This window comes from Terrapene carolina, unplaced genomic scaffold, assembly GCF_002925995.2.
Source record: "Terrapene carolina triunguis isolate 2854851 unplaced genomic scaffold, T_m_triunguis-2.0 Scaffold234, whole genome shotgun sequence".
Taxonomy (NCBI): Eukaryota; Metazoa; Chordata; order Testudines; family Emydidae; genus Terrapene; species Terrapene triunguis.
Window position 1 is genome coordinate 8,519,124 of NW_020664585.1, and position 25,162 is coordinate 8,544,285.

Genomic DNA, 25,162 nt, shown 5'->3' on the forward strand with positions numbered 1-25,162 from the left:
GGTCTATTGGTCGTTGGGTGGGGTGGCTATTGGTTTGCCCTGGGTCTATTGGTCGTTGGGTGAGGTGACTATTGGTTTGCCCTGGGTCTATTGGTTGTTGGGTGGGGTGGCTTTTCGAAAATTCTTCTTCTCTATTAAGGATCATAGGCAAGGTCACCCATGGCTCTCTTTGGTCACCCCTCTCTCGTTTGACCCTCAGAGGAAGCATGAGGCGGCAGGGACTGCACTAACACTCTTGGACGCAGACTGCGGTTTTCCGAACTGCAAATGTAGTTTGGGTCACTGGCACAGTCGCAGTCAGGATGAGATTTATCTTGCTCCGCCTGATGATTCACGATCCCTGAGGCTCTGGCTGGATCTAGGGGAAAGCGTTGCTGGAGCTGACGCTGTCTGTTACAATAAATGCGCTCTACGGATATGTGCTCGTGTCCTTGTGTTTCACCAAGCAACCAAGAGTTAACAGGACAAAAGGAAACAGGCATTTGCTGGACTGAAGAGCAATACTATCAGCCAGGCTGCGAGTCATTCTGGCTATGTCTGTGCTCTGGATTGCTAGATTTGCACTGTGCCAAATTCTGCCTGACCAAGCAACCTTGCTGGCTTTTGAATGTGGCCTCTGAGAGCAGCTATGGCAGCACAATCCCAGTGCTCTGCCAGGCCGGGGTCTTGCTCGCAGGCTGCTGGCGAGCAGCCCAAGTGATTCCTACGCCTGCAGGTGGAACTGCGCCCCCTGCTGGAAACACACAAACATTCTGAGGCAGCAAAACTTTTGCATCTCCCAAAGGGATGTCAGGTCTCAACAACCCAACTGGACTGTCTCCATCTGCTGGCTAGCAGGGATTATACCCAACTACAGCCAAAGCCCTCAGATGCTATGGTGATGGATGAGGTATAAATGCAGAGCTGGGTAGACAAACACCTACACTTGCACAGAAGAGAGGGGAGAAAATAACCTCCCTCCCCCCAATTTTCCATGTTACTTAGCACTGAGCTTTCTCCCACACCATTAAAACATGTGCGTTCTAGATCAAAGCCTGCGTACAGAGTAGACGCCTCCTCTGCAGCATGGCCTTCAGAATCACACAGGGCCAAATCTCAGTCTCAGCGATTCCAGTGTCAATCTGGAGCCATCTCCATTGGCTTCCAAGAGATATTCCAGATTTACACCACAACATTTGGTCCACGGCAACTACCCACATTTCCCTCTAGTGTTTGTGAGGGGGCGAGGGTGGGAACCCGGCCAACGCCCTGTATGCGCCAATCCTAGCATTTCCTAAAAGCCCTAAGTGTCCCCAGCACATTAGGGGTCTGCTGGAGAACAAGAGTTACCTTCATGCTGCCTTGGGGTCGACTCCCTTGTGGATACCGGAGAACCTCGATGCAGATGGCTACTAAACGCTGCCCCGTGGTCCTCGTAGGTAAGCGGGCTACGGCGAGGCTTTCCGGGCTCAGGGACAATCACGGGGGCTCCCCTGGTAATTGAACCTCCGGAGTTTGTAACTGGGCTGGGCCTGCTTTTCAGGCTCTCCTCGTAACAAACTCTTTCCAGAGTCCTTGGGTCTTGCATGACGTCCAGCGAGTGCACAGAGTGAAAAGTCCTCCCTGGGCTCCCGATGATCGACAGGACATCATGCTTTTTGGCACTTACTGAAGAAGAGTTGCTGTCGTATTTCAGCGGGGTACCCTGGGGAAACAAGGCAGCGAAGAGGGCATCAGAGTGGGGAAGGGAATGCAACGGGGCAGAATCAGTGAAGATCACCGTTTGCTCTTTTAGGTTGTCACTCGCACTCGTGCTCAGCCTGGGCCCCAGGGTGGGATATTCCAAAGCACCGAAGTGACTTGGAAACAGAAGTCCCACTGAAAATCAACAGCACTAATACTGTACACAGAACTACACCGGTGAGACTCAGAACTAGGAGGTAATGCTATTCCACTGGAACAGGTAAGGGTGAGTGGAGACTCCTATTCCCATGGGAATCAACTGTCTCCAGGAGCTACAGCCCAACAGAACATGGCATGTAAATGCACATTCCCCACTGACAACAGGAAGATGAATCACCATCAATGAGTGTCTATATCCACTGTGCTTCTCCCACCCCCCTCAGAGAAATACGATACAATCAACAGTCACGAGTATTCTAAACAGCTGCTATCGGAACGCTCCACGTACGGTGCGAGTCCAAGCCACGAGATGTGCCCCAAGCACTTGTTCCTCAATTCCTAAAGCCGGCCTTGCTGGAGGTGACAGACCCTGTTCCTAGCGACACCTACATAATCCAGAGTCACTCCGACTGACTTCAGTGAGTTTACTTTGGGTTTATACCTGTGTAACTGAGAACACAGGACCCAAGAAGTTTACATGGGGTGGGTGGGTGTCTCAGAAAGGTGGTTAGAAAGGGGCACTCTTCATTAGAGAGAGGCCAAAATTGGCATAATTCATCTCATCCCACCACCCCAATATTTCATTGCGTGGGGGAGGAGGAAGGAGGAGATTAAGGGGGTGTCATGTAGACAGAAGGCCCCTGGTTTTACAAAACAAAAACTTGACCAATGACATTGTTGCAAAAGCACAACCCATTCCACTTCTTTCCACTTCTGCTCCCAGGGTACGTCTCTACAACGGGCCAGCCTAGCCGAGCGAGCTGGAATCTAGCTAGCGTGGCTAACAATAGCAGCCAAGACAGTGCAGCGTGGGCACCACACAAGGCTAGTGAGCCGAGTGCGTATCAGGGTCCGTGCTGGGCTTGTACTGGCTTCACTGCAACTGTGACCTGCACTAGCTGGGTTCAAGCTAGCCCGGGTCAGTTAACCCAGGCAGCTTTGCTGTGCAGACAGACCCTTAGTTTAACTAACTAAGTTCGCCAGGAGTCTACACAAGTAACAAGGCCCAATTAGTTCGGAGGTTACACTCATACCCCGGGTACTAAAAGATTCAGGTGGGCAATAAGTGAAAGAATCACTCGCAGTGTTTGCTAGGACTTAAAATATCCTCCGGACAACAAACCCCACGCAGAATTGCTCTGACAGGGCACCCATGAAGGGGCTGGACATGCAGCCCCCTGGAGATCTTTTCAAGCTCTGTGACTCCCCATGCGTGCACTGCGCCCCTCTGGGGAAAGAGGGCCAAGTACGTGCCAAACTTGAACGTATTTCAAAACAGGGGCCAAAGTTCTACGGGAGACACCCCCATGGAGACCTCTCTTTGGCCCAGTTCTCCGGTGCTTGGGTGCCTTCATCCACCTGGCGCCGTACTGACCCCCTTTACCTCATGCAAACTAACCTGCCCCTCCCCCAAGGAACGCACCTGTGTGATGGATCCTTCCTTCAGAGGCCTTGCTGCCACCGGGATGTCAGGCGTGCGCCTTAACTCTTCCCTGGGAATCTCGTGGATCGATCTTCCTGCTTCCTTCACGGTGGCAACGAGGCCTTCGTGAGCTGCTTTCATTTTCAAGGGAGCGAGGCCCTCGTGAGGCCTGACTTTGTAAGTGTCGGACAAGTCCCTTGGGGGAGTGTTCTCCCTCTTGAGCTGTTTGGCTTCTCTTCTGAGGTAGTCCTCGTGGCCCTCCACGTAGGATCGCGGGATTCCTGCAACCCCCCAAGAAAGTAATGCACCAATGTGAGTCTCCAAAGAAGCAGGTCATGCAAACTGAATGATGTACTTACGGCCTCTATACAGGCTGTGGGCCACGGGGGTTTAATGGAGTTCACATGCAAAGCCACTACAGAGCCTGGGCAACCCAACTGGTTCTGCAAAGCCCCAACTGCCTCGCCGTATGGGGTCGTAAAGACCAAGAGTGGGATTTTTCAGAAATGCTCTGCGTTGGCTCAGCTCTGCTCTCAGTGAGCTCCCCAATGGGAATTTTACCAGTGACTTAAACGAGAGCAGAGTGAGACCAAATGTCAACGGCTCACTTCTGAAAATCTCACCCTCGCCAAGAAGCAGATATGATGATGATGAATACCTAGCTCTTACCTATCCCTCTGCATCATTCGATCTCAAAACACTTGACAAAGGAGATCAGGGTCATTATCCCCATTTTACAGATGAGGAAAACTGAGGCACAGAGCAGGGAAGTAACTTGCCCATAGTCACCCAGCAGGCCAGTGGCAGAGCTGGAAGTAGACCTCAAGTCCCCTGAGTCCCAGTCCAGTGTTCTACCCACTAGGACTCTGCTTCTCCAGTCGCTGGCTAGGTCTGCAATGTGACTGCAGAACCAGTGGGACAACTCAGTCCTTAGTTCCTCCCACTCTAATTGCATCCAGGGTTAATGGATAGTGCTGAGTTGCACATGAGGAAATGTCACATGTCATGGCCTGCCCCCCACACATATACTTCCTGATCTGGATACTTGCCAGTATTACCTTGTGTAATTGAGCCCCGGATATGATGCTGCTCCTTTAAGTTATGGGGACTGTGTCTGTCGGGGGGGATCGCTCGACCCATTAGACCTAGAACAGGCCAAAGAGAACAGTCAGAAGGTAGCAAGACTGCTGACATTTTCATTATATCTTAAAGGAACACTGACAAGCGAGAAATCACCTAATTTTTAAAAGTTTTCTCCAGTAATAGCACTACCTGGGATTAATACAAAAATGCTTTCTAAATTGCTAGTTTACTTTTCTCCTTTTGAACTGCTTGTTTACTTCTTGTACTTTGGGGACCAAAAGGCCAGACTGGTCAGTTTCCCTTTGTTTCTAGTCAGTTTCACTTTCTTGTTTTCCTACTATTGCTGTCCTGTTTGGATTCAAAATGCTGCAAGGGAAAGTTTCAGGTTAAAAAAGCATTTGGAGGTCCAGAACGATCATCTTTCCTTAAAGTTTTCCCTGAGATGCATGTATGCCAGTAATGCCCAAAGCGTATGGATAGATGCCAACACCTCCAACAAAAATATGATTCATCTACCCATTAGATAGCAATTAGAGCATTGTAACTTCAAAATTGCATCGCTTCCTGCTTTATAAATCAGAAACCCACTTTGCCCCTTCCCCCGCAAAATTTCTGTGTAACTTTCCCCTGCTCTCAGTTCCATATGGGTCTAGAGAGAATGAAGATGCCACTCTTAAAATATATAAGCCTATAGATAAACTAGCTACTCGGATCCCAATCTTACAAATGCTGTAACACTTGTAAGTAGCCCCAATGAAATCCGAGGTTTCACATGCATCGTCACTTTATTATTATGGTTATTTATTATTTTATTACAGTAGGGCCTAGGAGCCCCAATCACGGACCAGGAACCCATTGTGCTAGGTGCTGTACAAGCACACAACAAAAAGACAGGCCCTGTCCCAAAGAGCTGACCATCTTATATGTGCAGAGTTAGCCGGCTCCGACGCTGGGTTCTCTTGGTAACGGGGCCAGAAAAAATTTCTACTAAATATTAGGGTTAGGGTTTGTAAAACCTTTTTTAGGGTCTATTTTAAGCAAAGCCTTTTACAGCTAGAATTATCTGCTGAAGTCCCTTCAACAGTTACAGGTGGGACCTTCAATGGGAGATGTGTGCCTGTCAACCACTGAAAATCGCAGCCTGTATCTCTTGTTTAGAACAACTTGGCCATTTCTGTGCGGGGCACAAAGCACGGGTGTTCAGAAGGACGGATGAATTAAGACTCATTTTTCTGGTAAGGCCTGTAAGTTCTCACTGTATTGATAGATCCAGAAGAGAGATATGGTTGTCACACACACACACACACACAAAAAAGCATGCAGCAAAACATGCACTTTCAGTCTGGATGTCTTATTTTAGATGAAGGAAAATGCGAGCCAGGTGGTCCTGCGGGAGAGCGCATAGCCATGTGCATCTCCTCCAAAACAGGCTGCTGCCACTCCTCCTGGAACAGAAGGGCTGCTGTCAGGAGACGGGGAGAGTTCTCAGAATTGGAAAGCTGCCGCACACTTTCTGCCCCCGTGTTTGACTCCTGACATGGCACGACTGAAAGATTCCCCCAAACCCACCTTCAATGCTAGTGGACGACAGATCGCGCGCTGGCAAACCCCGGCTGATCCTCCCCTCCATCATATCGTAGGTCCGTTTGGTACCAGTGGTCTCATGAGAAGCGCCAGCGCTTCTGCTGTCCTCCTTGGGGCACTGGGAAGCACCGACTCCACCTAGGAAATAGAAGGAGATGAAGAAACAGTAGCAGCATGAAGAAGGGGGAGTGAGCGAGCGAGGTTGTTTACTGTCATTCGCACGTCCACTAAAGGCTCACTCCCATAGGAGTGAGTCCCGCAATTCAGCTTGCGCTCAGCAGGCTTTGTCGGCATTACACCATGCTGCTGGGTTCCAGGAAATTCAGCCTCTCTCCCCCCTCCTTGCCCGCCTCAGATTCCAAATTCCATGGCCTCATGTTTGGGCAAGAGCATCCGTCTTTCCCACTATCCAGACACAGCCTGCGAGACGTTATGGAGCGAATTCAGCTCTGGTGTAAGCAGCTGAAACTCCCACTGAAATTAGCCCTGTGGCGCAGTTTCCTGAATACACCTACTGCTTGTGATCTTGTCCAGTCTCCCTAACAGACACTTGGAGACATTCCCCAGATGAGAAAAGCAGGCAAAGGGGAAGAAGCAAAGCAGAAAAACCTTTAACATCAAAACTAGCATAAAGAACACTCACATTATTCTAATCAGAAGCAAGAGATGGACAAACCACTTAAAGACAAAGGAGGATGTGAAAAATCCAATGCACCATAACAGAGGCTGGTGGAGAAAGTACAGTATCAAGCAACAGAATTAAATTAAGCCTCAAATACTAGTTCCTCTTCCAATTTAAAATAGATTTTCACGCAGAACTATGGAAATTCAAGATAGGCAAGACCTATTGGGCTATTAAACCCATCTCCCTGCCAATGCAGTACTGCCCGCTACAGCTCTTTTGCACCTATATTCTATATTTCCAAGTGATGGGTCTCTCTCCTTTCCCTTGGAAGTCTGTTCTACAGCCTGAAAAAAAAAAATCTATGATTCACCATTGGATTTAACATCAGCAAATCCATCCTGCTGCCACATTCTTATTTCCTGCATAACGCAGCCCACCCCATGAAATTTACAAGACAGTTTATGACACAGCTGAAAGCCCAAGGTTTATGTAACAAGCTCCAAGCTCCGCAATTGGCTTGCACAAGATAAACTCATTGCCTGTTATCCCTGGACTAGTCTATCCTGCCAAGGAATGCTGGTGTCCTGATCCTCTTCTTTCACACACCCCATATCTAGAATTACACAGTTACAGAAAACACAGGAGAAGTTCAAAACATTTGTTTGGTCCCGGAGAGTTTGGGAACAAAAGTTCTCTTCTGTGAAGCAAGTAACGAATAAAATGGGATTATTACGACACAACCCCCACTATCAGTTTCTGCAATCACCGTACAATCAAACCGAAAAGGGCTTGGGGAAAGATTCTGGGAAACAGAAAGTGAATCTCTGTCTCCCTCTTGGCTTCAGACTCATTCGACGTGAAAAATCAGCGGCTGATGTTTAGAAAGCAGTCAGGCATCTTGAGACACATGAAGGGGGTAATGTTGCCGCATTCTGTTATCAAGGAACATCTGTTCTAAATAGCTCTTCTGCAAAAGGAACGTCGTCCCTTTTCTCTTTGTTTCATGTGTTTTGGGGGGAGGCAATAGAGAGATTAAAAAGAAAGAAAATTGCTCAGAAAACATGTCCCTTGCTCGTAGAAGCCATTAGCAATCACATGCAGAATGAGAATAACCAATCTAGCACAATTCAGCTTGCATATGCTACAGGATTTTGTCTCATTAGAGCCCTTTTATTTGTAAGTACCCTCACGGCACTACAGAACTTGCAGGTTTTTTTCCCTGCTTGCCAGAACTCAATCACTAACAATTTAATTTAATTTAATTTTTTTAACTCATTCGCTACTGCATTTGAAACCGTCCCAGGATTGTCTAGGGGAAAGAAGATGGTCAGGATATTAGGGATCAAATCATCTTGTCTTACAGGTCCGGAGAGGAGCAGAAAATCAACCAGATACACAAATCCAATTACTCTGCCCAGGACCCCTCTTACTCAACTGTTACTATTAATATGTACAGGTAGAGGGAGGGGTGGCCTAAAAATCTAATGCACAAAGAGAGGCTGGTGGAGAAAGTACAAAAGCAAATTAAATTAAGCCTCATACGCTAGCTCCTCTTCTCATCTGAAATAGATTTTCATGCAGAATCATAGAAATCAGAGATGGGCAAGACCTATCGGGTGATATAGAGAGCCCATCTCTTTGCCAATGCAGGACCGCCTGCTCAAGTATATGTGCCAGGTCTGCGCATGGGATCGAAACAGTGAAAACGTCTGGAGGTTCATTTCAGTTCTCACTCCCCCTGTGGCCTTGGGTGAATCAGTCAGCGCCATTGCCCCGTAGATAACGATGCTAACCTCCCTCCCCCGTATTCTTGTTATTGTTTGTATTACGGTAGCGCCAAGAGGCTCCAGCCGAAATCAAGGCCTCACCCTCAGAGCACGGGACAATCCCTGCCCTGAATGGCTGTCAATCCACACAGACGAATGATGGGGTGGGAAACTGAGGCACAGAGCAATTCTGTGACTTGCTCACGGTCATGCACCAGGTCTGGGAATAGAATCCAGGTCTCATGAATCCAAGTTCAGGGCCCCAGCCACTAGAACATGCTGCCTCTATGGGTTAGGCGTTTGAATGAATGCTCCGAGGGGTAAGAAATATCGTCATTATCATTATACACGTAGTGTCACGTTAAGTCCATGCACAAGCAGGCCCAGCAGCCTGGGGGTTCGGTGGGAGGCCCACGTGCAGCGTGAGCCATATGGAATTTGGTTCACATCCATTCTTTGCAGTTCATTCTCTCCATTTGGTAATCCCCCCGTGTCTGATTAACAGCTCAGGCAGCTAATGCAAGGATTGGGGTTGTTTATTCTTTAAACCAGAATTTGGCCTGGGAGAGGAGCTCTGGCTTTTCTCCCCACTGCGGCATGATTTCGAAGATCAACTGTTTGATCTGGAGTGCTGGCTAAAGAGATCCAGTTGCTCATTGTGATGACAGCTTGGAAACATTTCCGGCGTGGTTTTCTGGTACAACCCAAAGGGAGAGGAATGGAGATTTACTTTGCATGCGGTGCCCGGTGGGCGCTGCAGAAAATGCTCCTCACACCCAGCACGGGAAGGTCACTGCAGCACAAGACTGGGTCCACAGGGGTGGCTTCAAGCCTAAATTCATGAGCTGTCCATCATGGGAGGATTTTAACCCTTTTGCTGCTTGCCCAGGGCTCCATGCCTGTTAGCGGAGAAGCCGAGGGAGCTCTGGGAGATATGGGAATTCAATCCCAGTGGGGCAGGCTCTGTTTTTGCTCTCTGAGCCACACAGATCTGTACGTTGCGTGCAGAGTGCCTGGAAATCTGGCTATCAGCATCAGAGTGGGAGGTGCTGAGTGCTGACCCCGGCGGAAAAGCTGGCCCTACTGGGGGTGTGTGGAGGGCTGCTGACCCCAAGCTGGCCCATCCCGAGCCTGTGCTCTTGACCTCCAACAGCTTGACTGACCGAGAGCCCTGCGCCGTCAGTGGACATGCCGCCACACCCCGAAGTGTGCCCCAGAAAACTGAGCGACCAGTTCTGGAATGGAACTGAGTAACAGCTTGTGGGCCAAGCCTGTAGCTTGTCTTTTCAGACTCGCCCCTCCTGCTCCTGCTTCCAACACAGAGCGAGAAAGAGAGACCCACTCAGACACCACCCTGCAACAACCCCCTCATCCCTCCCGACAAGCACCGCCAGCAGCCCACATCAAGGAACCCTCACCTGGGGGCAGGAGGGAGCGGCAGCGTCTCCCCATGGCGGCGATGAGTGGCAGAGAATGAGCCAACCCCAGGCACATTCTCTCTGGTGGCTCCTTCCTCAGCCCGAGAACGTGGCAAGTGCTCCACACTAGCTCTTCCCACTAGCAGCCAAAGCGCCACCCCCACCCCACCTCTCAGCTTCGTTTTGTTGTCAGGCAGGCCGCGGCGGCAAGAAAGAGACGAACACCGAAGGCCGTTGCTCTCTGGAGAGGGATGTGAGCTGTGTGGGGGTGTGACACAGCAGCAGATCTGAAAGATAGACGGCGAGGCGGGCGGGTACATCCGAGATTAGGATCTGGTCCTTAGTCATCTCTGCCTTGCACTCAGAGCAGAAGTGATGCAGTTCTGTAAGACAGTCACTCATGCTCCTCGTGCGTGTTCTGGCCAGGCACCAAAATGCTGCTGCTTCGCATCGGGCTGGGTTACCGAGCCTCCTGGACTCCAAGAGGCCAAGGGTGACAGTCGCTGTAAAGCGGCATCCTCTGCTTCCAGACTCAATGTGGCCAGGGTGTCTCTCAAGGTGGCTGCTGGGCTGCACCTGCCCAGCCCCAGAAGCATGGGGAAGAGCAGCGTGCAATGAAAGGCTGGTATGGAGGAGTCGCTCGTAAGCCTCACTGGAAACAAACCTCTGCTCATCACTCATGGAAGCAAACTGAGCTTCTGAGCAAACTGCCAGCTGATTTTAGGGCCAGCCCTGCCGTCCGGTGAGCAGGCGTGGGGAAGGAAGTAACAGCTGGCTACTGAGTTAACACAGAGAGCACCTCTGCACTTAAAGAAGTGCTGTGACCTATGCAGGCTCAGGTCCCAATACCCCCCATGCATGTTCCCTGGGTTGCTGCCTACCCTCGTCCCAGCCCCTTTGGCCTTGTCTCCAGGGTTGAACGTGGGGTCCCTCTTGTGTTCCTTCTGCTCCGTCTCCAGCAGTTCCTCGGCCGGCAACAGTGAGTCGTCCCCTTCGGTTCCCAGGGACAACTGGCTTCCCGCGGTGCAGCTAGGAGGCGCGAACCCGGTGGCTTCCTGGCAGGAGGCTGCTGCCCACGAGTGCTCTCCTGGGCCAGCCCAGACTGAGCTGAGTGGCTCTCTTTAGAATGCTCCCTCCATTGGGAGCATGCCCAGCACGGGTGAAGGGGTGTGGCCTCTTGGGCCCCAAACTGTTCTTTAACCCTTGCTTCGCCAGCATGGGGTTGGCACACCCTGTTGTGCGGGTTGGAAATGTTCCTTTTCTTCACACTGTCAAGACAATCTTATATTTTAAGGGAGGGGAAGAGCCTCCATGCCTGTGTTGTTGTAACACCCCAGAGATTAGTCGAACAACTGGCTGGACTCCCACCATGAGCGCGGACGGCTCCTTTCAGACATTCTTCTTGGCCTGGACATCGATGCCAGCTTGGGAGCTGCCCTGCCGTAGTTTACCAACAGCTTCACTTCTCAGAAGCGAGGCTCCCGGGAAAGGGTCGAGGAAAGCGGAAGGCACTTCTAAGTGGCAGTAGAAAAGTCAGTCAGGGTATTCAGAGCAGATTCAGCAAAACCCTTTATCACAGCACCAAACCGAACCGCCGGAGCTACCTCCCTTGGCAGTGTCCTGGTAACACAAAGGACATTGGCAGCGATACTAGCAAACTGGAGATGAGAACGGAGCTTGGAGACGCAACACTGCGTCTGTGTCCTCCACGCTCTAAAAGGCGAGGCGGCCTGTGGCTTCTTACGCACGGTATGAGGATCACAAAGGGGCCGCCCTGCAGCCTAGCCATAAAAACCATCGCCAAACATCCCTGGCATCAGCACAGCTGTGTCGCATTGCCATGCTGAGCTGAGCCTCAGTGCAAGGCCCAGACGTGCTGCAGCCTGGCAACATCAGCGTTAAGAAGCAGCAACCGAGCCACCGGTGCTAAGCACAGCCTGGGGGCGAGAGGCTGCCATTCCCCTGCGCCACAGAACAGGTGAGAATACTAAGGGATCCCAGCTGAGAAGCTCCAAGCACTACATGAACGTTATCCTTAACTACGCCAGGCTCACGGCACCCTGGGAAATGGGCGTTGTTCTCACTATACAGGGGGGAAACGGAGGCTCTGTGATGTTAAGGGCCTAGTGAAGGCTGCTACAGGGGAGCCCTCCATTGGAAGGGGGTGTTGTTTAGCACCCAACTGGGAGACCTTACACTACAGTGAATCTTTCAGCTGCGTGGTGGGATGTGTGTTCGCTGGGCCCTCCCAATGACACCTGTTCCCCAGGTGCGTCCTCCCAGCGCTGGGCAGGAGCCAGCACCTCGTTGCCTCTCTGGCCGTCTCTGCCTGACTCATCCAGATGGCAATCAGCCAAACTACAGCTGCTTCCTGCGTTAGGGGCGGAGCTAGAGACTCCACACACCTGCTCTCCCCTGCCTGCCCTTTGGCCCTGTGTGAGTTACCTGAGATGCCCTGGCAGGTCAGTATCAAAGCGGAGGATGGAACCAGAGTCCTGACTCCCAGCCCTGTGCTCTAACCTCTAGGCAGGACTCCGGTGGCCAAAGCCAGTGTGGCCAGGGGGGGTAGCAGGGTCTGAAGGCAGAGTTATGACATGACAAGAGATGCCCCTTTGCCCAGGCCCCAGCTGCCTGGCAGTCCCCTTAAAGCATTCTCTGCTCGACGTGGGGAGCCAGTGATGGGGTTTGCCACAGGCCCCACGTTTCATGGAAAGGCCCCGACTCCCATGGGTCTGACCTGACACCTGCAAACCCAGCTGGAAGGGCAACTGAAGGGTCCCCATTTACTTCAGGGCTGGCAACGCTGCACAGCCCTGCCGCTGCATGCTCCCATGGCGACGTCAGCTCAGTGCAAGGTGCAGCGCCCTGACGAGGCGCCGGGATGCTGTGACACTGGGCCGCAGGGCTTTCAACACTGTCACCTTGTCCCGGAGGGGGATGACCCTCCGTGCGAGAGATTTGCCCTAGGCCAGGATGGGCCTTGCTTTTACTGCTTTCCACATCTAAGGGAATGTGCACCTCAGTGCAGAGGACTTGCACAGGACCCAGTATGTGTCTGTCAGCTCTTAGCCGGGGCCTTCAGAGGTGCAATGGCCTCACGTGGGCACAGGGGAACTTAAGCCCTAGAATCTGATGCCTTCAGACTCCTGCGAAGGTGCAGCTTCATCCCCACTGGTGGGCACGCTGCCCTCTATCTCAGTATCAGCGTGCACAGGCTGAGGGCACGAAGCCACCCACAACATGGTTTCATTCGACCCAGTGGGAACAAGGAGAGAAGTTACCTTCTGCGCAAGGAGAGAGGTGTCCTGCAGATGCTCTCCCCTCAGATCCACTAAGCCCACTGCAAGCATACCAGCGTGATCACTGATACACAGCAATCCCCTGGGGGCCCCAATCAGGGGAGAGATCAGGGCCCCATCGTACAAGGTCCCAATGTAGACATTGGAAGAGATGCTCCCTGCCCCAGAGAGCTTACAGTCTAAAAGTGCTGCCCTCCGTACACATGGGGCTCTCCTGCTGACACCAGCAGCTCTCCCAGCTGAATCAAGCGGCACGCCACAGACCAGATCTGCTGTGTGCATCAAAGATGAAAATCTGTCCCTCAGATAAGACCTCAAAGATCAGGAACAGGGAGAAAATTACTCGGGAAATATAAACGGGATCCCGGCAAGACACGCTTCGTAATGTTTTCCCAAACGTTCTAGCTCCCGAACATTAGTGCATGAACCTGATGCCCCCCCGCCCTCCCAAAAAACCAGAGAGGACTCCAGCTTACCGTCATAGGAGAGCACGTGGCCCTTCTTCCCTTCGTAGATGACATGTCCTTTGGTCAAGGCATCCTCTCTCGCCTTCTCTGCTCTGCCGGGGCTGTCTTCTCCGATCAGTCTGGTAATGGTTCCTTTGTACAGCACTTCAGCTGGGGTGCCCTTGGAAAGCCACCAAGATCCATATTTAACAGTGCCACAAGCAATTAAGCAAGAAAGCTCTCTCACACAGGAACACTCTGTTCCAAAAGGGAGGCAGAGCACAGCTGAACTCTGCTTCCTGTCAGGGCCAATAGCGAGAAATCTGCAGCTTAATTATTGATGAGGACACGAACGCTGAGCGGTAAAAGGTACGGGATTTGTGTGAGGTTGCTGGGAAGAGACAGGGGCGAGCGCCATGCGCAGAGGACAGGCCTTGCATCCAAAGGGTGTAAAGAGACGGAGCCAGCCTGGCTTTCGCTCGATACAATTACAGAGCAGCTCAGGCACCTCCACCATTGGGCAGAGCAGGAATGGAGACACCAACCCACGCTGCTTGCTCCGTCCGCGCTGCGCTTTTCAAAGTAGACTATCTGGTTTCTTTCCATCCCACTGGATTGAAGAGACAGGCACTATTACAGCTCTGCCTTCCCTTGGGACGTCTTAGTCATGGCCAACACGACTTAAGTATTTTTCTTTCCCGTGGGACTACTGTCACTGTAAACTATTTTCTCAGACTAGTATCTCGGGGCACAGCTGATCACAGAACCATTGACCTTCAAAAGGGCACGCAATCAAGCAGTCTGGGCCCAAAATGCAGGGCCATTCGTCATTCCATCACACCAGCTTTACAGACTCGAACGGGGGTTACTGGTGGAGCAGCGCAAAGAGCCAGGCTCATAGCTTTGCTTTTAAATATAAAGAGGGGAACCGCTGCTTATGCAAACTCCTCCTTCTCCACCGCTTTCTTCAAAACAGCCTAGGCCTGAGATTTGGAAAGGCATTTGGACACCCAACTCCCAGCAGAAATAATGGAACGCAGGTGTCCAAATCCCCAAGGAAGCCTTGAATATCCGCCTCCCACCCCTTTCATCATTCAAGGTCGTTCTGGGTTTGCAAGCTGCTCACAAGAGTTGGTGCAGGAGGGAAACTGACCAACCTTGTTTCATGATCCAAGCCGGAGCGAGATGCAAGAAACAATCCAACAGCCATAAGGGGGAAATGTAAATTAGGAAGACAGGGAGGCTCCCTCCCTCTGCTCCTCCAACTGTAAGTGAAATTCACCCCGGGGCAGAGAGCTGACACCAGTGACCTTCAAGTCCCACTTACAGGGCTCAGGTGCCCAGGCCTCGCGCTGGCTCTCTGCACAAGGGGGAAAATGCCCTATACGAGTGCTGCCATGGCTGGAGCCAGGGATCTAGCGGCAGAGAATTTATCCCTTTTCTCTGTCTGGGAATTATCTGTCAACGGATTGAGATTTTGGCCTCGTTTAGTTACTTGGAATTATTTGATGTACGTTTCATTGGAACAAATTTCAGCCTGAAGGGGCGCTTGTAAATTATTTACTGGGGTGCAGTTATATCAGTATAAAGGTGCCTTATATTGGTACGACTTATTCCCCTGCGCGTATGGGACTAGCCACACTGATATAAAGCCTCTTTATAGTGGTATAACTGAGTCCACACTAGGGCGCGTATGGCTTTATCTATATGACGTGTGTATGTGGGGACAAGTTCTGTTTCCACGCTGGCCTCTTTCCCGATTTACCAAGCTGCCATCCTAGTCCCTGCTCTCTTCTGGAGCACACGGGACGGAGTTAGCATGGTAACAATCCCTCACCGCGTGTGCCCTTGCAGCCTAGCAATCCATGCACCGGGGTGAGAAACCAGAATCGACTTGCATCCTGCTGTTCAAAGCTAAAATCCAAACACCGCTAGTCACACTGTACGAATAGGCCCCGCTGAATGCTACACGATATCTGTATTGCTGTAAGGGGTGAATAAGGAACCTGATTCTAAATGTCAGCACTTCAGACTGGTGGTGTTTGGAGGTTGCTCCAATCCGTCAGGACAGAATGTCCCATCCCCTCCCCACCCTCAACCCCTCTGTTCAATGGGTCTCTGCTCTTTGTAAGCAGTCAGAGCAGCAGTCACAGAGCTGCTGGCTGCAGAGACTGGACGGGACGTGTCAATGTGCAGGTTTCAATGCCCTGATTGTTTGCTCTGACACAGGCTCACAGAAACGCTCAGCATTGGCTTTCCCAGTGCCAGGTAAGGTTCCTTCCTGCAGCGGACGTGTTTGCAGGAGGTTTGAAAGCGAGCGATGACAGACGGCTTGGGAGCAGAGTGCACCCTATTCAAGATCTGTCTTCTGGGTGAGTAATCTGAGATCAGGTATCAGCCACAGCGCTGGGAGCTGCTACAGGAATCGGGGGCACTGCGCTTCCCTGTCAGGAGACTCTGCAGGATGCCGCGCCGTGGGGCATCATGGGCACTGCTCAGAGGAGATGTCAGAGCCCTTTGGCCTGCCGGGTCCAGCCGTCAGACACACTGCAAACAGGCCTAGCACATTACAGCTGCTCCGAGAGCTACTTTACCATTGAATCAAACCAAAGGGGCAGCCTCGCTTCCTGCTGCTACTTTGTTTCTAAGATGAATACAGGAATTCGATGTCCATTAACTAGCTGGCTCCGAAACAGCGTCTGATCAAATCATGCCCTGGAACTGACATCTCAGATCTCTTGCATAACCCCACTAGCCAGCGCTGTCCCTCCCACCCCCCATAGCTCTTCCAGGGGCAGGGAAGTGTATCTTCCCTTTTTGAAGCCACCCAGACAACAGGAAAAAAATCGCAGCGCTTATAAGTGGCTTTAAAGAGCTGAATGATGGCCAGATAAAAATCCCCAAGGGAAACAGATTGTTTTTAGGCTTTCCACACAGTGCTGAGCAATAACTCACACCGCAGAACTATCCCCCACTTGGCAGCTGCTCTTCTGAAGATGAATGATAAATGATTAAAGGCAGAGTACATTCAGGACAGCCCTTTGGGCCGGGCCTAGAGAACACCCTGCTACAGCAGTGGAAGGAGACTTACTGCACTGATTCCTCAACTTCATCACCCCATTCCCTTTAGCTGGCTTGGTCTCCCCCTCCCCAGCCTACTGTTCTCTTCCATTTCCTTTGCCTGCTACACAGAGTGCCAGCAAGATTAAAACCTCAGCTAACCCCGGCCCTCATCTGGGTTCCTGAGAACAACTGGCATGGGTGAAGGGAGTTTCGAATGCAATGCCCCTTTCACCACCAGTGAAGTCTGGGTACTTCTGCTTTTCATCAGTCTTGGAGAACGGAACGAACCTGATCTTCAGCATAATCTTCCTCCAGATTGCTCCTCAGTCCTGCCCTGCAGCCCTTGCACCCCGAAGCCCCCACCTCTCCTGCTGGCCCACCTGTGCAGGTGGGGAGACAAACTGGGTGGGGCTGTGTGCAGATGCTCTGCTAGGAGGCGGTGGCGGCACCAACCCACTCCGACTCCCCTTTCTCGCCCCACCAGGATCTGAACTCAGCTCTGCAGAGGTGATAGGTCAGAGCAGTTACCCACTGGGTCTGCCGGTCTGCCTTGGGGCAATTCAAGGGTTTACACCCTCTTTGCTTAGTCCTCTGAAATTCCTCCTGATGGGTCTGCCAGGAGGGGGTGCTCTGATGTCCCCTGGGCTCAGAGTCCACTCCAAGTAACAAAAAATTGCAATCATTTCTATACACGCCAGGAGAGGGTCTGCTCTCACAGCAACCGTTCCTTCCCAGCCCACATTACAAACCAGCTGAGATCCCCCCAAGCCGTTAAGAGAAGAAACCTACGTGCGTGATGGATCCTCGATAGGTGATGGGCGATTCCGACGGAGGCCTGGCACTTGGGAGCCCCTTGCTGATGCTCCCTCCTGGGGTTGAGCCCAGCGATGCCCCTGCAAGTTACAACAAAGCAAGCGGGATTAGGTTGCCGAGAGGGGACTGCTCACCCGAAACGCTGGAGAGCTGAACAAAATCCCCGCTGGCATTCGGCACACAGCCCCCGAGCCTTCAGCACAACAGCGGGGGCGGGACCCTGGGACCCTCACTGTAGCATATCCTTCGGCAATCCCTGGTGTCAGGGGTTAAAACGGCTGGCATGTCTTGATGCAGGCCAGTACGTTGTATAGAAGATGCACGTCCAGCAGGCTAGATCCTAAGAATCACTGCGCCCCATTGAGTTCAGGATCAGGCCCGATCATCCCACAAACACGGTGTTGGGGGAAAAAAAATGGGGGAGCCTAAAAGGTTTGGGGGCTAATTCAAAGTTCTGAGAGAATCAGCTTTTGTGGGAGGCTCCCTGGTGGTGCCTGGCTCTGCTCAGCTTGGAGCGATGGGGGAAGTAGCACTCTGGGGCTAGTCTGAATCTTTCCTCCCCAGCTCCAAACATGAGGGCAGAGACACACGGAAAAAAGTCACCAACAGCCCCGACTCCTACACAAACAAACCTCTAAAGACATTTAGCTCGGGGGCTGCCTTGAGTTGGTTCCTATTTTATCTGCTTTGGTCCTGAGCCAACCCATCAAACTTCCTTAATTTGGTTGAATTAATCGGGTGTTTATGAGAGACAAGAACGTACAGTTAAAACAGAGTTTTGTGCCTTTTTTTTTTTTCACTGCAGAAAGGAGCTTGGATTTAAAAATGAAACGCTCTCTCTGTCTGTCCCCAACATGCACTCGTGATTCTGGAGTTCAGAATGTAATCAGTGCCATTTTATTAGCAGCTGCTTCGCTTTCTTCATTAGCAGACTGCCCTTCAAAACGAATGAGGACAAATCCCTTCTCCCCAAAAGTTGGATAGAAGTTTGGGGCTCAGATTTTTACAAGGGAATAGTGATTTCAGGTGCCCAGTCTCAAGCACTTTGAAGACTGGCTCATCTGTCCTCTGTCTCAGGTTGGGTAGCAGAAGCTAAAGGGTAGCCAAAACCACTAGGCACTTTTGAAGAGCTTGGCCTAGGTTGAGCCCCTTCCACTTCCTGAGCAGCCTCCCTGAGAGGTACCTGGTTTCCACTGATCATCACAGCTGCCCTGCTATGTGCTTACCCCTCAGGATGGAGCTCTCTTGGGACGTCTGCATTACCAGACTTTCAGGCTGGTTGGCCTGGCTTCTAGGAGAAAGTTGTTCCTGCTTTACTCCAGGAAAAGGCACTAGAAAACATTAATCATACATGACAACGTTTGCACCGGTCAAAACCAGACAGCGCTTGTCCTGAATTGCTCTCTTGCCTTTTTTTTTATTATTATTATTTTGCTTAGTCTTTAATTTTGTCTAGCTCGATATTCACAGTTGCTGAAAGAGACAGGTCTTAAATAACCCTAGGTCCCCGTGCAGCTGCTGCTGCTTCTGAGTAGCAGATTACACAACTACGGATGATAAAGGAAAACTCAAATTGCTCTTATCCCCTCCGCAAGGGCATCGTTCAAGGTCTCCTGGCAGGCAAGACAGCAGGGGATCCTGAAATCCACTCCTGCACGGCGCTGCACTCCCAGCCCTGCAGCAGGACCAGAGTCAAACACACAGACCGTGGCTGGATTTAATGCCAGGACTGGGTTTTTAAATGGGCTGGATAATTTTAAATCCATTGATAATTGTAGCTGTGCAAACTCAGAGAAGAGTACTCAGATCCCAGCTACAGGACTTCAGAGGATCGCCCAGAAATTTCCCACCCTTTGCATAGCACTGGGCAATTGGAACTATGGGGACTGAAAGCACAGCTGCCTTCCCGTTGACCACTGCCATAGATGGGAGGCTGGAGCTGATGGACTAATTGTCTGATCTGCTATGGTCAGCCCGATGTTCTTAAGAGCTGAGGGACAATAACCCATCTCACAGTTCAGAGCAGCCAGGAAACAACCCTGGACAGTGACAAGCGGACTGCGGAATCCGCTCAAGAGGAAGAGGGCTGGGAGTAGCTTCTAGCGCTGGGCAGGCTGGACGTGCCCACGGAGAACTCTCTCTGCTGGCTTAGCACATGCCTTCTCCACTCTCTGCAGTGCTGGGCCCAGGCCTCCTCCCTCAGGACTTTAATCTCTTGCTCTGACTCTTACGAGATGTTTCCAAATCTGCAAACTGAACATTTTCCTCTCTCGCTTCAGGCCATTTACTGTTTATCCCACCAGCTGTGGCGAATGTCAATACGTTTCCTTCCATCAATCACACTGTTAGCTGGAAGGTATTTTTAGTCCGGGATCACGTCCCTGACTGAGTCTTCTATTTTCCTAGACTGCAGGAATTTAGCTCCCTCCGCCTCTCCTCTTATGCTTGGTTAATCCTTTTAGTGGTTTTGTTCCCCTTTGTATTTGCTCTTTTACTATAGATCCTCCTCTAGCGGTGGGGGCCAATATGGCACAGACTACCCCATGTGCAATTCCCCCAGGACCAAGCAGAGTCGCATTACTCCACCCCTAGGTTGGCATCTCTCTCTCTAAGACATACAGCTGCACGACGCACACACAGGGAGATTCTGTTGGCCTTTCCCCAGCAGCCTGGCACTAGGTGTTTGTGAGTCGTTTGTTGATCCCTTTCTCGAAGGTGGTCTTTGTACACAGCCATTCCCCGGGATATATCTGAGCTGTTCATTTCCTCTCCCTTGGTGCATAGCTAGCACTGACTCATCTCACACCAAGCAGGCTCTCTCCTCTTGTGTGTTACACACCCTCCTAGCTAACTCCAGCATGGCTGATTTCACTATTCTCTTGATTGATCAAAATATATCAAACCTCATGAATGCCTGTGCCAGACCCCGCCCACCTCACCAGTGCTCCTCATTTTGGGGCCTTGTTATTCCTCGTCATCAATTAATTCTTAACCCATCTATTTTTAATCTAATTTGGTTATTTATTCAGGCTCTTTACAGGTTTCTCATGCTGGACAATGGTGGTTGCCATTAAAAAGTAAGCATTTATCCGATCACAGTCTTGATGGCTACACATTGCTCTGGAACGTAACACTGACGTGAGGGAGGCAAGGCAGTACCATAGGTTCCTTTCCAACGGTAACTGCTTGTTGGGGTTGAACATCTTCTTGAAATGCACACATGGAAATGCTGGTGTCTCCTTATGGGCCCGAATCCTGGAACCAGACCCGCAGGGACTTGAGCTATGATGATCCCCTAAAGCAGCTCTCTCCCCCCTTGGAAAAGTGGAACAGCATCTTCACAACCTCTCAAAGCAGCTCGCAAGCGCAGCGTCTCGAGAATTACAGATATCCCTGCTGCTGAGTGATGCCAGGTTTGCAAAACTGGACCAGAACCCTCCGTACCCAGAGCCAGTAGAGAACAGGCAGTGACAAGGTATGCTTCCCCCTTGTGAGTGCCCCATCAATATGTCTCCGCCTTGAGCCCGGAGAAACCATTGAGAGAGGGTTCATTCAAGCCTCTCCTGAGATCGCCAGCGAGGAAGCCAAGTGTGTTGGCAGATTTTGTAGACAACTGCGCACTAGGATGCGAGAGGAGACCACCGCGCCATTTCCCATAGGCCATCAGACAGGAATTTCATGGTCACTGCTGGCTGGATGAACCCAGTGAACTTGCAACGCTCTGCACCCTCCCTTCGTGTATGCGCGCTCAATTCAAAGCTAACAGCAGCTCAACAGGGACAGCTCTGACCCTTCAACAAAAAGGCCAGGAGTGAGCCAAGGGTCAGAGGCACACAAACAGATAGCGTGTCAACAGCTTACCCAGTTTCTTAGGATCCATAGTCAATGGCAGGCCCATGGTGATGGAGCCAACGGGAACTTTTGCATGCTCAGAGCTGTACGGCGTATGGAGCTGAATGGGCACCCCCTAAAACAAAAGGGAAAAAGGTCACTGACGGTGTGGGATGCTCTGCTAAGACACTTCCTGAACGGGGCAGTCACCAAGGAGAGGAAGCTCAGGGAAAAAGACCTCCACTGAATGACTACCACGCCCTCTGCCCAGGAATCAAAACAGGGATCTGGCAGGAAGCTGCTCTCAACAGCCCTTGGAAGGATTTTTATTTGGTAAACGTTGATTTCACCGCACACACACAAACGGAAGACAAAATATTTCCATTGCTAAGCAGACCAATTCACAGAGAGGCAAAGGAAGAAAAATGCTGCTTGAGAACTTATTAGAGTTTGATTTAAGGATATTTACTTTGTATCTATTGACCAATGATGCTAACAATTTGTGTTTTAATGGTCATAAAGTTTTAACTTTTTGAATCTCGGTGTCTGCTGTCATTAAATAATTGTCTGATCCCTACATAATTAGCTGCAACTGTGAACATTTAAATTGACTAAAACTGAAAACAATGCTTAAAAATAAACATTGATATTATCTATCAAAATTATAAAACAATAACAATCTAATTCTGCCAAGCCTGCTCTTTGCCAAAAGAGAGATCTCTTTCCTCGCATACGTGAGAGTACCGCGGCACTGGGATGGCATCTTACCTGGGAAATGGAGCCGATGGACCGCTCCAGAACAGATGGGTGTTTGGTGGAAGAGATGAGAGGGGGAGGATTGGAGATGTTGGACAATCTTTGTAGCCCAGACCGAGAGCTCTCGTGCAAATTTAATGGGATTGGGTGAGCTATTGACAAAACATAAATGTTATTATGGACTGATGGTTATTTGTATCAGAGAGACCGAGACTGAGACCAGGGGATACCGAACAGGGACAGAGACCAGGTACAGAGATTCTGCAGGTTGACTGGTTGTAACTGTAGCTTTTTTGGCGCTGCGGCCATTAATCTTGCACATCTCCCATTGCATTCTGGGATCTGTAGTTCCCACACCTCATCTCTGTATTATAGATGGCATTGGCTGCACCACGCTAGGCAAATCAGATGGGGTTGCTAGGCTCCTGGCATGATGCCTTTGAATGGCAAACTTTCAGCAGCTCTCTCAATCAGGAAGAAAACGATTGCATGAATTTACTAAATGAGGTAACTGAGGAAAGAATCATTGGATCTTTTAGGCCACGCACCCCCAGTGGCTGCACCAACCTGGCTCCCCGTAGCAGGTGCAGACCCCTGAAGAAGAATGCAAGCCTGTGCTCACCTGGCAGGTTATACTGAAACACATGTGGCTCAGCTTGCGGGGAGGTTTTGATCACATCCCTAGAGGACACTTGGTATGGCAGCACAGGGGGCCAGCACGACGTGGCTGTCTGCTCTCCGCTTAGCTTCGGTCCCTCTGCAAGTGACGAGAAAGGCACTGGTTTTTCTGCAAGGAGAAAGAGAACTGATCAGCTCGCCACACACACGAACTCACACACGCAAACGCAGCCTTGCAAATCAGCAAGATCTTACAGAGACCTGCAAAGGGAAACAACAAATGGGGCTCCTTTCCTTTGGTTAGGGCTTGCCGGCACGGTGAGTTACCGCATGACAAGCCAGGGTGTGGCTCTGCAGTGCACCTGCTTGCTGCCACTAACTCATCCTGTGGATGCTGCTAGCACACAGGGAATGCCCCAGAGTGTAGCTTAGCAGAAGTACAGCATGCTGCATTCCAAGGCTTTCGTTGCCCACATGAAGCCCTCCCACAGGGCAAGTCCGAGGGTCGGAGTGTCTCAGCCCGGCTTGCTGTGCAGTAACTCGCTGTGTAGGGTGCATGAAGAAGGCCTGAAAAGTGCCCAAGTCATTTCTGAAAACGGGACTTAGGTGCTTCTGGAAATGTTACCTTAAGGCCCCACTTCAATAAAGCATTTAAGCATGTGCTTAATTTTAAGCATCCAAGTGTTCAAAAAATAGTTATCTAGCCAAGGTTCTGCACTGTGCTGTGTAAAAGGAAGGTGCTTTAGCAGTGCCAGACCTCACTACAGCTCTGACTCTGCTATTAAAGCTTTGCTGAGAAGGGGGATGAGATGCATGGCTAGCAAAGGGCCCATTCATAGGAATAATACCGAAAAGGCTCATTAACACTTGGTGTGCTCAGGAGTGGGAGACGTAATCCTCTGCCCCTCACACGGTGATGAAAAGAATCCATCAGCAGCAAGTCTATGTACATATCCAAGCACAGAGACTCTCGGGCAATGTCTGCACTGCGAGGGAAGGTGGGACAGAGAGCTCTGGGTATGCATACCTGTGCTGGCTTTAATTGAGCTAGTGTGGGTAACAATAGCAGTGAAGACGTGGCAGCCTGGGGGACACAGGGTACTCACTCAGATTACAAGCATGCACCAGGGTCCGTGCTGCTGTCTTCACTGCTCCTTACCCACGCTGGCTAGATTAAAGCCAGCACGGGTACGACCACCCGCACTACAGTTACACCTGAAATGGAGTGTAGACGTACCCCAGATTGCAGAGGGGGTGGTGTAAGGGGCTAAGCCTCAGGGTCCAAACACCCAGACTCCCCATTTCACATCTCAAACGGATCAGTTCACCCTCCCAGGGCAGCTGAATTGGAGCACCCCACGCTCGTCACCATGAGGGATCTTTGGGGAAAATCCTTGAAAACGAAATCCCGGTCACGTTCTCATGTGGACATTCAAGATCCCATGGCACTTCCCACAAGAGGAGGGCGTTTGTCCTGAGACACCAGCTCTCCTCCGTCCCAACTGCCGGGTGGTGTGGTGCGCTGCGCCCCGACTGGCTGCTGTGCTCTATGCCAGAGGCAGCTGCATTGCACTGGTGGTGTCTGGGTATCGTACAGCTGGGCGAAGATGCTCTGTAAACCCAAGATACTAGTGGCCAAGCACACATGCACCTTGAGGCAGCATGGGAATCTTGGGAAAGCAGTTCCTCCTCCCCTGGGAGCTGTTCCCACACACATGCCGCTGTGAGATCTGTGAAATGTGGCCCGTTGATTATTGACCCCACATTAAAGGTAACTAAACTCAGCCATTATCCTGGGAAGAGTTCCTATGGCCATTTGTCAAGCCCCTGAAATCAGAGCTGAGAAGTCAGCGTTTATATCATCCATCACCCCAATTAACGCTTTTGGCTTCCAATCTCCAGAAAGGCCAAGTGACTAAATCAACAGAAAACACATTGCTGGCTTTAAAACTGCCCCGCGATAGCCAAAAATAGGCGTGATGGCCACTCGGTGATGAGGGAAAGGATCCATCTGTCTGAGAGCAAGCTCCAAACGGACAGGCCGCGATCCCCCAGCCCCACACCAGAGCAGCACCGTCAAAGCACCTTAGGAGGAGATACTAAACTGGCTGGGCTCCAGACAGATACAGCCCCAGCCAAAGGTCTGCAGGGGGCAGCCAACGCCTTGGCCAGGATGTGATGCTGGCCTCCAAGACTGTGCTTTGAAACGGCTCCAGGGTGGTGTGAAACTTGTCAACTTGTCTGTCTCTGGAGCAGTTGCAACAGTTCACGCTCTCTTATCAGGCAGGGCCCTGCCAATCTGATTGCCTGGAGAGATCTCACAGCTTGGGGGGGGGGGGGGGAGGAAGGAACAGCCTCTCTTGCAAGACCAGCCCTCTGCTAGGAGCTGGCCTGGACCACTTCTCGCTTATGGAGAGCGGGGTCGCTCCACTTCTTCTTTTGCAGCAGCACAATGCATGTACCCGAGGTCCAGTCTTCTTCACGGCAAGTCAGAGTCCAGATGGATGCCTGGTGCACGGTCACTTTAACAGGACATTCAAAGGAGGCTCCCGATTT

The 25,162-nt window shown here is 51.1% G+C and overlaps 1 protein-coding gene across 1 annotated transcript in view; it reads right to left on the reverse strand.

Moving 5' to 3' along the window:
- Window positions 1-25,162, reverse strand: part of NCOR2 (nuclear receptor corepressor 2) — a 392,352-nt gene that overhangs the window by 29,673 nt on the left and 337,517 nt on the right. Inside the window, exons 23-32 of the mRNA XM_024196814.3 lie at window positions 22,611-22,775; window positions 22,001-22,140; window positions 21,263-21,368; window positions 18,628-18,732; window positions 17,378-17,481; window positions 13,556-13,706; window positions 5,957-6,109; window positions 4,363-4,449; window positions 3,305-3,585; window positions 1,330-1,684 (exon numbers count right to left, since the gene is read on the reverse strand). Coding sequence (XP_024052582.2) covers window positions 1,330-1,684; window positions 3,305-3,585; window positions 4,363-4,449; window positions 5,957-6,109; window positions 13,556-13,706; window positions 17,378-17,481; window positions 18,628-18,732; window positions 21,263-21,368; window positions 22,001-22,140; window positions 22,611-22,775 — 1,647 coding nt within the window. The remainder of the gene's footprint in view (window positions 1-1,329; window positions 1,685-3,304; window positions 3,586-4,362; window positions 4,450-5,956; window positions 6,110-13,555; window positions 13,707-17,377; window positions 17,482-18,627; window positions 18,733-21,262; window positions 21,369-22,000; window positions 22,141-22,610; window positions 22,776-25,162) is intronic.